This window comes from Myotis davidii, unplaced genomic scaffold (genome assembly GCF_000327345.1).
Source record: "Myotis davidii unplaced genomic scaffold, ASM32734v1 scaffold710, whole genome shotgun sequence".
NCBI lineage: Eukaryota > Metazoa > Chordata > Mammalia > Chiroptera > Vespertilionidae > Myotis > Myotis davidii.
Window position 1 is genome coordinate 8,244 of NW_006284328.1, and position 13,992 is coordinate 22,235.

General features: G+C 41.3%; 1 protein-coding gene across 1 annotated transcript in view; it reads right to left on the reverse strand.

Moving 5' to 3' along the window:
* The window catches only part of C4BPA (complement component 4 binding protein, alpha), a 16,144-nt gene that overhangs the window by 933 nt on the left and 1,219 nt on the right, over positions 1–13,992 (reverse strand). Inside the window, exons 2-10 of the mRNA XM_006754411.2 lie at positions 13,588–13,770; positions 13,100–13,199; positions 9,783–9,868; positions 9,416–9,610; positions 7,371–7,553; positions 4,311–4,511; positions 3,299–3,493; positions 1,148–1,315; positions 4–158 (exon numbers count right to left, since the gene is read on the reverse strand). Of these exons, the coding sequence (XP_006754474.1) occupies positions 4–158; positions 1,148–1,315; positions 3,299–3,493; positions 4,311–4,511; positions 7,371–7,553; positions 9,416–9,610; positions 9,783–9,868; positions 13,100–13,199; positions 13,588–13,770 (1,466 nt within the window). The remainder of the gene's footprint in view (positions 1–3; positions 159–1,147; positions 1,316–3,298; positions 3,494–4,310; positions 4,512–7,370; positions 7,554–9,415; positions 9,611–9,782; positions 9,869–13,099; positions 13,200–13,587; positions 13,771–13,992) is intronic.

Genomic DNA, 13,992 nt, shown 5'->3' on the forward strand with positions numbered 1-13,992 from the left:
CGCTGGGTACCAGGTCCTGTCCTCCAAACAGGTGATGCTTTGGGGACCGACGATAGCATAGCCCAAGTCACACCGGATGGTGACATTTTCAGTTTCAACAAACTGATCCTTGTCCACAAGCAGACTCCCGTGTTCTATCTCTGGTGTCGGACACACAGCTGCAAGGAAAGCACAGTTAACAATCTGTGAGTCTAAGGAAAGAAGACATGATCACAGGCCAGGATTATTCAAATGAACTGCATGTAGGTGCTGCTCATTGTCTTATTTTCTTCTTTCTTTTGAGAGCAATAATATTAGCTTCCATGTGAATTGAGCATTGGATCATATCATTCTTCAGGGCTCACCATTTTATGTGATTATCTCATTGAAGTCTCACTCCTCTCTACAAAGTGAGCACTGTTATTATTCCCATTTAAATAAGAAAAATGAGATAGAGAGAGGTTAAGCAACTTGTTGAAGATGTAGCATCTTTAAACTACATGACAGGGTATAAAAAAAGGACATGACCCCAGACTCAGCCATCAGAGCAACAGTCCCTCCCATTGTGATCCCTGCAAATCACTGGGATAGAATGTTCTCTCTTGCCCATTGTCCTCTTGTGAGCAAAAGAACCAATGGTGACAAAAAATTCCTGGAGTTGTTGGTGGCAAAGTGACACTAAACCTGTATCATGCAAACAACAAACCTGACCTTGACGCCTCCGACCCCCACATCAGTTCTCAAACTGGGAATCCACTCCACAGGCCTCCAGCATTGGCAGGTGGTGCCCTACACTGCATGAGGCTCACTTCCTGGTGTTTGGAATCAGCCCCTGAGAGCCTACCTTCATGCCAGAGCAAGCTTATACGCAAATTTTGCGCCAGGCCACAGGATAATGTATCGCCTGTAGATGATTTCCAGAGATATAGAAGAAAGTGGAAGAGGGGCTGCCTCAAGGAGGCTGAGTTTTGTAACTGGGAGAAGGAATAGGGGAGATTAATGTTTCTGTATACCCCTTGTACTTTTGTTTGCTTTGGGCGCCTTTTGCATATAGTAATTATTTAAAATAAATAAATGATATGTTTTTGTTCTGCCTCTGACTGGAGAGAAACGTTATTCTCAATCCCTGCATGAGAGTTCCTCCCATTTATCCGTGGGCTGGAGTTACCTTTGCATTGAGGAGGCGGACCAGACCAGCGTGAATAACTGCAGTAGAGTGTGGGATTTCCAACCAGAGTGTATCCTCTGTCACATTCATAGTTAGCCTCATTAGCTGAGAATGTGTGTGTAGTTAGTTTAGGACGTCCGTGGTCAATGACAGGAGGATAAGAGCAACCTTGTTGGGAAGACATAAAGTGAGAGAGCTTGAGCTTATAGGACATAAACAACAACACATCCCAGAATCTGTGTGCTTTCTGTAGGCTCTGTCCTGTCCTGCCATCTTCTCTGCCCAAGGGATCACTTAGCCAACCCCAAGTACCTGTGCTGCCCTCCAATGCCATCAGGATGAAGAACCTTGATGGCACCCTAATAGATGACATGGTGGTCATTTCTATATTCTTCAGAAGTATAATCTGAATAAACAAAATTGGTAGTTGGTCCATTCTCCATATTGGGTCATTGACCTGTGTGGTAACAGCAATCACATGCACAAAGGCCAAGTAGAAACTATTGTTCTGCCGCAGACACCTCCCTCTTAAAGCAAGGGAAGTCAATTTAAAATATATATCATATTAACTATCACTCCATAAATTTACTTTAAAACCAAGTAAGGGAGAAATTAGTGCCACTCTTAGAGAACTAAAGATGCAGAAGTGGTCATTGTCATCAGATCTCTATTTATTTCCCTAGTCTGTCTACTACAAAAATTAGAATTCTGGACAATTACAATAGACTGTTGAACACTCAACATTTTAGCCCCTGCTACAGACCATGTACCAGATATGGTAACTTTGCTTTAATATGTCTGCAGGGAAATGAGGCCACTGTTTTAGCAAAGGCCTTCTTTCCCACCCTATCAGAAAAGAAGATCAGAAACAATCTGCACACACATGAAAAGGTCAAGATCACACATTTGCCTTTTTACCCTTGTCCTATTGTCCTATGAAAACTCACCTGCCCCTGTCATAAGAGCCTGAAGTTACATGAGCATCTGAACATATAAAGAAGATCACATTAATCCAGTATATCCGTGGCATCATATTAATTCTATTGAATGAGCAAGAAGATGCTGGCATGATATGCCTTAATAGGAATACATATATACAAATATCCCCTCAATTTCTGGGACTAAGATCCTGAAACCCTTGCAATTTCCTTTATGATAAGAGCACTAAAAGCATCTTTTATTCTAATGAGGTGACTCTGGGTCACCTGGGAGGCGCTAGTCACCAGAAGGACCAAACCATGATTAGAAGTTTGGAATCTCCCCCTCTTCCAGAGAGACCCTGGAAACCGAATTAATACTTCATCGTGCCTACATGAGAAGCCTCCATAAAATTCCAAGAGTAGGGAGTTCAAAGAGCTTCCAGATGCATGAACACTTCCACCCCCCGGGAGGGTGAAGAACCACAACTCCATGGGCACAGAAGCGCCATGTTTGGGACCCTCCCAGACTTTGCCCTATGTATTTCTTCATCCTGCTGTTCATCTGTCCCCTTTATCATGGCTGTTAAAGGCTGAGTTGAAGTGTCAGTTGAGAGACAGTACTTTACAATAATGGGGCTTTACAATATTACTTACAGTACCTTTAAGAACACAGTATTCACTTTAAATCAAAGATCGACTTTTATATGGTACTGGGTTCCCAATAAAAAAAATAGAGTCTGTGAGCCTAGAAACCAAGAGATGGAAGCATGAGTAGCCCCATTTATATTCACTCTAAGTGAACTTTTGGGGAAAATGGGTTTTTATTCCCTGAACTCTGTGACCTGCAGATAGAAAAGTGCTGTTAGGCAAAGTGGAAACACTTCAACTAAGGGAGCTAAGATTCCCATTGATTTCTCAACTGTGACTGATACCTGGTCACTCTGAAGCTCCTTTGGGCTCCTTCTCTCCAAAGGAAGGGCAAAGAATCACTATTCAGGTAGCTGTGATTATTTCCGGTCACCAACAGATAAGGTTATGGAAAAACAGTGGGAGACGGGAGGATAGTGTTTGGTACTTAAGTGCTCTTGGTGAGGGAGAGGTAGGCATTTCCCACTGAGAGATAGGCTGAAGAAGGGCTTAGAGGCAGCAGAAGAAAGGAAGCAAGTTCTAATAGATTCAATACTTTGATATGAAGAAACTTCTAAAATAACATAACTCCATAAGCTCTTACTCTCTCCACATGTTGGTGTTTCAGGACTCCAGGTGCCATCTCCTTGGCATGAAGCTTCAGCGTTACGTCTCCCATCACATGAATATGAAATGGAGTCTCCATAGAAATATTCACACTTATTGGCCAAATCTCTCCTCTGTTGTCTTCGCGGAATGATTTTGCCATTCTTCAGCTCTGGTACTGGACAGCAAACCTCTAAAAAATAAAAAGTGAGGCTGATAAAATGTGAGGTTAGTGAAATCACCATGAGGAGGCTCCTATGGCTAATAACCTCATTTCCACCTTAAGAAGAGTTCGCCTCAGAAGAGAGGTTGGGGAAACAAACAAGGGTCCCCGAGACACCATGAGTCCTCGCTCCCTGTCCCTGGTTTGCTAAAGTAGTTCAACCCAGTCTTTTCCTTCCAATTAAATAATTGCATGAGGGGTCTCCAAAATGAGAAGCTTGATTAAACCTGGATGAAAATGTAAATTTTCAAATTTACTCAAGAGCAATGACAAGTAACATTTATCTCCTTATGGCTTCACTAGGGTCACATCATTATTAAGCTTTCTAATAACTTATACTTCCCAAAACGCAGAAGGAAGAATGTTCTCAAAAGTTTTTATTGGCTTCCAGTCAGGATGGTGGCATAAGTAAACGTAGTACTTGCCTCCCCGGACAACCACATCAAAATTGCAACTAAACAGAACAACCATCATTCAAAACAACCACAATGTGGCTGAATGGAAGTTCTACAACTAGGAAATTAAAGAGGAAGCCACCACGATACTGGTAGGAAGGGCAGAGATGTGTAATGAGCTGGTCCCACACCCACACACGGCAAATAAAACTCGGGAGAGCTCTTCAAACTCCAAGCCCTTTATGGTCTCTTCTGGCAATAACTGTCATCCTGTTGAATTAATCTAATCATAAATTTAACTTGAGGAACACAACTATATTCATTTAAGGCAGAAAATCCTAGAATATGCTGGACATTTAACATACTAAAGTATTTTAAAGACAGAAACTCACCCTCACATTCTTCATAAGGGGTCCACTCCAAATTTTCCTGACAAGTCACAGTCATAGGCTTATTTCTGGCAGTTTTATACCCAGGATGACAGCGGTACCTCAACACAGTCCCAACTTCATACAGTTCGTCTTTTGTTGGTAGGCGGCGGTTATATATTTCCCAAGAAGCATGTGGGATAGCTGATAAGTTAGTACAACTATCTGCTCATAAGAGAAGAATAAGGGAAAAGGACACTGTTAGGAGGGATGCAGCATGATCAATGAGCCTTTCCTATCAAAGGGTGCCATGCATTCATTCAGCCCTTAACCAGCCTGCCATGGCTGGTGAATCAGCCACACCAACATACACACATAGACATGTGCCCAAATGGACATGTGCACAACACCAGAGACGTTCCTACTAAACATATTACCAAATGGTCCTGTGTGTCCATGCCAACCACCCAAATGTCAACTCTCCTTCCTCTTCATTGTATTTCAGAAAGTTTAGTCTCTGAATTAAAGCAGGATCCTTGCTAGGTAGATGTGGCTGGAGAACTGTCCCAGATTAATCTAAGTTTCTTATCTCCTGACTTACTGGAAAAAATAAACAATTCATTCCCCTCATCCAGATGACGCCAGAAACTGACTCATTAAAGGGCTGATCAAGACCAAAAATACTCCAAGCATCTTTTGAGCCGGGACTTTGTCTTTTCCTCTTTGCTCTTTCCTGATTCTACTGGTTTATATCATACTAGAGGCCCAGTGCACGAAATTTGTGCACTCAGGGCGGGGGGCGGGGTCCTCAGCCTGGCCTGTGCCCTCTTGTTGTTGGACATCCTTAGTGCTGCCACGGAGGCTGAAGAGGCTCCTGCCACCACCGCTGCACTTGCCAGCCGTGAGCCTGGTTTCTGTCTGAGCGGTGCTTCCCCTGTGGGAGTGCACTGACAACCCGGGGACAGCTTCTTCATTGAGCATCTGCTCCCTGGTGGTCCATGCATGTCATAGTGACCAGTTGTTCCGCCATCAGGCCAAAACTGGCTCTCCAACATCCCCCGAGGGGTCCTAGATTGCGAGAGGATGCAGACTAGGCCAAGGAACCCTACTGGTGCACGGTCGGGGCCAGAGAGGGATGTGGGAGATTGGCCAGCCCGGGCGGGACCGCGGGAGGGGTCCAGGGAGTGTCTGGCCTGTCTCGCTCAGTCCCGATTGGCTAGACCCCAGCACCAAGCTAACCTACCAATCGAATCATCTGCCCCCTGGTGGTCAGTGCACATCACAGTGAGCAGTTGCGTGGCCTTAACATATCATTAGCATATTATGCTTTGATTGGTTGAACGGCCAATTGGACGACCAGACACTTAGTATATTAGGCTTTTATTATATAGGATGAAAATATAATACAAACATCTGCCGAGTTCGATAATTATTACATTTTTATCTTCAGATATTTTAACTTATATGTAGGTTAAGGTTCTTTTGTAACATTTTTACTGAGATTAAGTCATATGACACAAAATTCACCCATTTAAAATACACAATCCTGCTCTAGCTGGTTGGGCTCAGTGGATAGAGCATTGGCCTGTGGACTGAAGGATTCCAGATTCGATTCCAGTCAAGGGCACATGCCTGGGTTGTGGGCTCAAACCCCAGTAGGGAGTGTGCAGGAGGCAGACAATCAATGATTCTCTCTCATCACTGATGTTTCTATCTCTCTCTCCCTCTCTTTTTCTCTCTAAAATCAATAAAAATATATAAAAAAAAATAAAATAAAACACACAATCCAATGATTTCCATATATTCACAGAGCTGTGAATTCACTATCCAACTTTAGGATATTCTGATCATCCCCAAAAGGAACTCTCTACTCATTAATAGTCTCTCCCTATTTCCATCTCCCCCCCAGGCTTTGGGAGTCACTAATATACTTTATCCATGGATTTGCCTATTCTGGACTTTTCAAATAAATGGAATTATGTAATATGTGGGGGTTTTGGTAACTGGTTTCTTTCACTTAGCATAATGTTTTCACGTTTCCTCTATGTTATGGCATATGTCAGTACTTCATTTATTTTCATTGCCAAATGACATTCCACTGCATAAATATAGCACTTTTTTTGTTTATCCTTTTTTCAGTAGTCAAGCACTGGGGTGCTTAGCAACGATAAACAATGTTGATGTGAACATTAACATAAAATGTTTGTGTGTGAACATCTGTTTCATTCCCCTTGGAATGAAAGGGCAATTGTTGGGTAACTGAAACTTTTGAGGAAACTGCCAAAACTCTGTTCCAGAATGACTGCACCATTTTACATGCCCACCAGCAGTGGATAAGGCTTCCAATGTTTTCACATCCTCACCAACATTTGTGACAGTTTATCTTTTTTATGATAGCCATACTGACAGGTGTAAGGTGGTATCTTACTGTTGCTAGATGACCACCTTACAAGACATATTAAAGGGACTTCTTCAGGCTGAAAGCAAGCGACATCAGTTAGTAATTTGAAACTTTGAATGTATTTATAATAACTGCTTTGAGCTTCTTTTCTGCTAAGCCCAACATTTGGGCCCCCTCAAAGGCAATTTTCATCATCATCTTTCCTATCTCTTTGCATTTCTGATAACTTTTGTTGAAAACGGAATCCTATATAATAAAAGGCTAATATGCAAAAAGACTGAATGGCGGAACTACCGGTTGCTATGATGTGCACTGACCACCAGGGGGCAGAAACTCAAAACACAAGAGCTGCCCCCTGGTGGTCAGTGCGCTCCCACAGGGGGCGCGCCATTCAGCCAGAAGCCTGATCCATAGTACAGAGTCTGCAGTGTTAAAGGCTCCCCTTAGGGAGTGTGCACCCTGCATAACTGCATGTGGCAGTTTTTTGTCATGTTAAGTGATCTTGCACAGTGTATTGTCATACATCTTTTTTCCCATGAGGAAAAAATAAAGAAAATTATTGTTCTAAATTTTAAATTTTTATTGTGATGCAAGTGGGCTTGGGCATATGAATATGCCCTCATCAACATTTCTGGGTAACTTTAGATGCCAAACATTAAAGTTCTTTTGTGGTTCATACTCACAGATCTCACAGATGGGAAGAGGAGGACTCCAGTTGTTATCAGCTCCACAACGAACTAAATCGCTGCCTTTGAGTTTAAAACCTTTATTGCACTCAAAAGTAATAGAGTCTTTGTAAGTATAGGAGTATCTAAATCCTAAGACCATCCTTCCATTGTTAACATATGGCTGAGGACAGGCGATTTCTTAAAAAAAAAAAAAAAAGTAGCATAAGAAAAGATAGTGGATTATAAAAGAGAAATGGCAATAAGGATATTACTGCTATTGCCAATCCAATTCCAAGTATTGGAAAAAGCCTGATACAGTGCATATCATGCAGCTACAAGGAAAACATTTTTAAAGGCACATAAATGTATATCTTTTTTCAATATTTAAAGACCTCAGGAAAATGAGGTCTCTGGATCACTTCACTTCCTCATTTATCTCAAGGAAAACTAGTCATATCTGACCCAGAGAAACACATTCCCAAAGTCCCCAAATCTTCCCCTTATAATGACCTACCTTCCTGGATGATTTTGGGGGTGGGTCAGTGGCCAACGGGGATTATATGACCTGCCCGATGATGAGGTAGCCAAGGAACGTATCAGACATCTGCACCCTCACAAGCAAAGAACAAACTGCCCTCATCGCCCCTCCGCCTCACCCCAGCAGTCAATCAAGTCCTGCCACCTTATTTCCTCGGCAATCCCTTAACTTCTTTCCAGGCCCACTGCCATGGCTACAGTTGAAGCCATTTTCACTTCTTGGTTGGATGGTGCCTATGGGTTAAATTGTGTCCTACTTCAAATTGCCGGCCATTCGGTAGCCAGTTACCTTTCTGAAATGCAACCCATTTCAACGTCTCTCCATCACCTTCGCCCTGAACTCCTGAGAGAACCACACGAGGCCCTTCATAGCCTAGCCCTGCTAACTTTCCAGCCTCAGTATCTGTCAGTATCAGGGGTGATAATGATCACCCTGCAGTCTAGACCCCGGGCATGTTTGCAGTATGGTGCCCTCACGTACCCTGGTTTGATTGTGTCCTGTGGGGAGTCAGAATAGTAAATGAGAGTGTGCGGGCCCTGGGTAGCTGAGGAAGATTAGCAGACGAGTCGTACCACAATGTAGCTTTCAGCTCAATTCCTGCTCGCTTTGCCCTGTTGACCTGCTGGTGGTTAGTGGGTTTAGCTTGCCCTGTAGGCATATATGGTTGACATTCCAAGCGCTAACCAAAATTTCCAACTCGGATTCCTGAACAGATAAAAGATGACATTCTCAACTTCCCTTAGGTAGAGTCTACACAGTACTAGTTTTGGGCTAAAGCAGCGGTTCTCAATCTGTGGGTTGTGACCCCTTTGGGGGTCAAACGACCCTTTCACAGGGGTCGCTTAAGACCATCGAAAAACATATGTAATTACATATTGTTTTGTGATTAATCACTATGCTTTAATTATGTTCAATTTGTAACAATGAAAATACATCCTACATAGCAGATATTTACATGACGATTCATAACAGTAGCAACATTACAGTTACGAAGTAGCAACGAAAATAATTTTATGGTTGGGGGTCACCACAACATGAGGAACTGTATTAAAGGGTCGCGGCATTAGGAAGGTTGAGAACCACTGGACTGAAGGCTGCAATGTCAAGTGACATGTGGTTACTTCCAGGCCAAAGCTCATAAAAGCCAGGTCACAATTTGCTTTTCTCTCTTCCTCTTCTGAAGACACTGTGAGAGGGCCTGTAGATATCGAGGTGTCACCTGGAATGCGGAGCTGGTTGCTAAACTAGACACCTTGAGTGTCTCCTCGACATGCAGTAGACTCAGTGTGCGTGAGAAGCAACCTACTGTGCAAAGCCAATGAGATATTGGTGCTGTTTGTGACTACGTAATGGCACAGCATGCCTCAGTATCGGTTGACCAAATAAATACATGGCTTTCATCATTGCAAGAAGCAGTTTGTCTTTGCATCATTTCATTTCCCCCAAAACATTCATCTTTCTTGCTCTTGGAAACAAAAGAGAAAAATTCAAAGGATAAGCCAGCAATTCAACCGCGACTTACTTTCACAAGTCGGAGGGCTGGGGCTCCAGACACCTTTTGTTTTATTCTCCACTCTGCAGGAAATGGAAGCTTCACCCACCAAGGAGAAGGTGGGGTTACAACTGTAGGTGACAGAGGAGCCGTATGGGTAGGACTCTTCACGCCAACCACTGTGCTTCCCGTTGCTGATGGCTGGAGGAGGTTCACATTGGGCAACTGGGATGAGTACGTGAAGAAGAAGAAAGAATTAGGGGAGGTATCTTTCCACATCGCACATTCATGACACAAATTCTCACGGGTGGTACAAAAAAGCAGCCAACGTGCACAGTTCTATTACCGAACACAGTAGAAGTGTATAGTTAAATGAGAAAAAAAAGTCTTTACTTACTTATACATTGTGGAAAACTATGACTCCAGCCAACTGTTCTATCTTGGACCTCACAATAACTAGTGGTTGGGCCTACTAAGACATACCTGAATAAAATAGGATAAAAGATTTTAATGGAATTGTCCCTACCCCAAATTAAATTACATAAAAGCGTCCAAACGAATAGAATGGTTACTCCATATTAAAAAATGAAGAAACAAGGTTTGCTCAGAGAACCCTTCCCACTGAGCCCTCCAGTCAGTAAAATTTCACCACTGCGGGGAGATGTGAGGTTTCTCTTATTCTGAAATGTATAATTGAACATCAACTAGATGTCAGTCACGGAGTTCACCCAGAGTTCAAGCACGACTATATCGGGCAAAAAAACAAACAAACTCATTTGAGTGTGTTACGCAGCTTGGATGAGAGTACCAGCTAGATTACTGGCTCCAAACTCTCCTGGTTTACAGTTTCCTCTTGTCTTCCGGAAGCTTGCCCTCTCCCTAGCACCAAAAACTCCACGTTCACATGCCCCATTGTGATGCTCTTGATGATTTCTAAGCTTTCTTGCCCTCTACGCATTATAGAAACAGAAAAAACAAAGGATTGTTTGTATGATTTCAAATTGTACTATTATCAATGAATAGCCTACAATATGATTTAACACTAGCATAAATGACACCTTCAACAATTTAAGAGCCCCTAGAGTTTATTTAATAAGAACTTAAAAAAATAGTTTTTAAGAAAATGAATCTTTTAATAAGATAAATTATAGTGAGAATTAAGGGTGTCTTTAAGTTTCTTTCAAATGCAATGTTTCCAGCTTAGTCAGGAACATAAGTGAAAAGTACTGTTTCTGGTTATTTCAATAGGAACACATCAATGTTCCAACAGCACCATAGTGCTGAATTTTTCCTTTTCCTTCTTTTTTTTTTTTAAATTATATTTTTACTGAGAGGAAGGGAAAGGGAGAGAGAGATAGAAACATCAATGATGAGAGAGAATCATTAATCAGCTGCCTTCTATGCACCCACTACTGGGGATCAAGCCTGCAACCTGGGCCTGTGCCCTACCAGGAATTGAATGAACCGTGACCTCCTGGTTCATAGGTCGATGCTCAACCACTGAGCCACACCAACTGGACTCTCTTTCTTTCTTAGGAGCTTTTCACGATAATAGAAATAGGATAAACATGAGAAAATCTAACAAAATGAAACAATAATAACAAAAGAGATTAGAGAAAAAAATGTGAGATATAGATGATCAGCAAAGGAGAATCAATGTATACTTAATTGGAGAACCTGAAGAAGAAACAAAAAAACCCCCACAAAATAGCTATTTTAAATGTGTTTCAAGTAAACATTACAAAAGTAGAATAATACCTTAACCCACATTTTAAACTTGTATATCACATAGCAACAAAAACTAAACACAATGTTTTGGATGAAAATAACTAAGAGTAAGATTATTAGATTTCAAAGATAAAAAGTAATATCTCTGGATGGCCAAAAAAAGACCAAGTTACATTTAAGAATAAGAAATCCAGAGAGGGCCCTAACTTGTTTGGCTCAGTGGATAGTGTCAGCCTGCAGACTGAAGGGTCCTGGGTTCGATTCCGGTCAAAGGCACATGCTCAAGTTGCAGGCTCAGTCCCCAGTAGGGGGTGTGCAGGAGGCAGCCGATGACTGATTTTCTCTCATCATTGATATTTCTATCTCTCTCTCCTTCTCCCTTCCTCCCTGATATCAATAAAAACATTATATATATATATGTAGGCAGCAGAGGTCTGTACATCAACATCCACTTAAAAAATATATGTGGCAATATGTATAGGATAGTCAAGAAAAGAAATTATCAGCCAAGGATTTTAAATTTTTAAAAAAATATTTTATTGATTTCAGAGGGGAAGTGAGAATCATTGATTGGCTGACTCCTGCACAACCTACTGGGGATCTAGCTTGCAACCCAGACATGTGCCCTGGGAATCGAGCCTTGATCTCCTGGGTCATAGGTCAACATTCAATCACTGAGCCACACCAGTCAGTCTCAGCCAAACACTTTAAATCTGGCCATGTTCTCTTTTAAGTATCAAGGCCTCAGACAGTATTGAACCTACAAGAACTTAATAATTTTCACTTGGAGCTTTTCTTTTAGGAAGTCACCAGAAGTCAAACTATAGCCAGCCACACACTGACATAGGAAATTTCAGCAAAAGCAAAACCACAAAACAACTGGCAGTGAGCACTGCACTTGCAGATCTAGAACAAAAACAAAAGTGGAGTGGCTGAATGAAATATAAATGCCATGTGCTCTGCCAGTGCCAAAATAATGTAACAAGTAACAGGAGATGGAAACAAAGCCCGCTTTCTTGTTTCCTCATCTGCAGGAGTTGGGAGTGAAATCAAGTTACAGACATATATGAGTATTTAACAGTAATGTTAACTATACATGCTGAGGTCATACAAATGACATAAATCTACTGGCAGAAAAGACAGAGTAGGGTAGGGATAGGAGGAGAGAATACAGTGCCAAATAGTTTACAAGTAGATACAAACATCTCTTAAACATATAAAATTGTGCTCAACCTCGCTCATAGTAAGAGAAATATACATTGACACTATAGTGAGATTTTTTTTTTACCTCTTAAATTGGAAAAATTTCCAAAAATTGACAAGTTTTCAAAAGTTTGGCAACACACTTAGTTGGAAAGTGTAAGGAGAGATGGAGATGAGCGTATTCTGTAAAACCATGTAACCCCAAGAGAGAACAACTTGTAATATCTTTCCAATTTTCAAATATAAGTATTCTTTGACCCAGAAATCCCACTCTGGAAAGTTATCCTGTAGATATGACTTCATATGTACAAAATGATAGATGTACAAGGTAAATGTAACAGAGTACTGTACAGAATGGCAAAGGATTAAAAAGACCCCTGGATCCATCAAAGGGAGTATTAATCCACCCTATATCCCACAATAAAATTTTATGTAGTTGTAAAAAATTATTAACAAGGAACCTTTCTATGCACAAACATGGAAATGTCTCCTGTATGTATCGATAAAGAAAGATAAAGCCGGATTTGAAAATTACGTTCGTGATTGAAAAGGTACAAAATAAAAACATTAGCTTGTATTTGTAAAAGTAAACACTAGAAAGATGCATAGAAAACTCATCAAACTAGATGCCTGTTGAAGGACAGGAGGAATGGGTGGCTGGCGATAGAGTAAAAGCACGAATTCTGTGTGTACTTTTTTTACATCATTTTTACTTCTGAAATCTATAAGCACATCAGCTATGAACTGTTTTAAAGTGTTGTTTCTAGATGGCCTCACACTCACCCTTCTAAACAGTTGAATTCTATATGTGATCCAAAAGAGTAATCTGGCTTCAAGATCACTTCCCCATTACGTAATTCTCCTGGGTTGCTGCATTTTTTCTCTGAGAGAAAAGTGAAAATGTGGATTAGGGATGTCAAGTTCTCACAGATATGACGTTAGAAAGGAAGACTGACTGATTAGCTTTAAACTCTGTTTCCAGAAAGACCAGAGATTCAGATTCAAACTTATTTCAGATCCTGATTCACTGAATATTTACTTTTCAATGCAACGAGGTAGCTCCTAATTTTCCTGTTTCACTTATTTGTTTGTGGGCTTGCTCTGTTTTTCACAAAGTGGCAACGTGTATATGGCAATCAGCCACTGACAAACAGGGTGGCTTCTCAATGACCAAGAGTTCTTATTTGCATTCAGAAAGTTTAGTTCCTGAGACAACTTTGCAAAAAAAAAAAGGAAAAAGCACAAATAAGAAAATAAATGTTCATACTTACTGATACAGAAGTTTTCGTGTTGCCAACTGCCTCCTTCACAGATAATATAAGCACCTTTCGAACTGGTCCGAAAGTAGCCAGGGCGGCAGCTGTATGCCAGACGAGTTTTCTCTTTGTAGCTTGTCTCATCCAACTCTTTCATTGGAAAAGCGAAGTGTAAATTGGGTGGAGGACCACAATCGCCTGGACACCAAAATGACAAAGAGCACCGTAAGTTATAGCTCAGGGCACAGCGTCTTGGTGTTTTCAGTAATAGGATTTTTAGAACAAGAGCCATTCTTTTCTCTCCTAATCAAGAAAAATAATTTTTATCAGAAAGGATATATGCACCCCTATGTTCATAGCAGCACAATTCACCATAGCTAAGATCTGGAAACAGCCTAAGTGCCCATCAGTAGATGAATG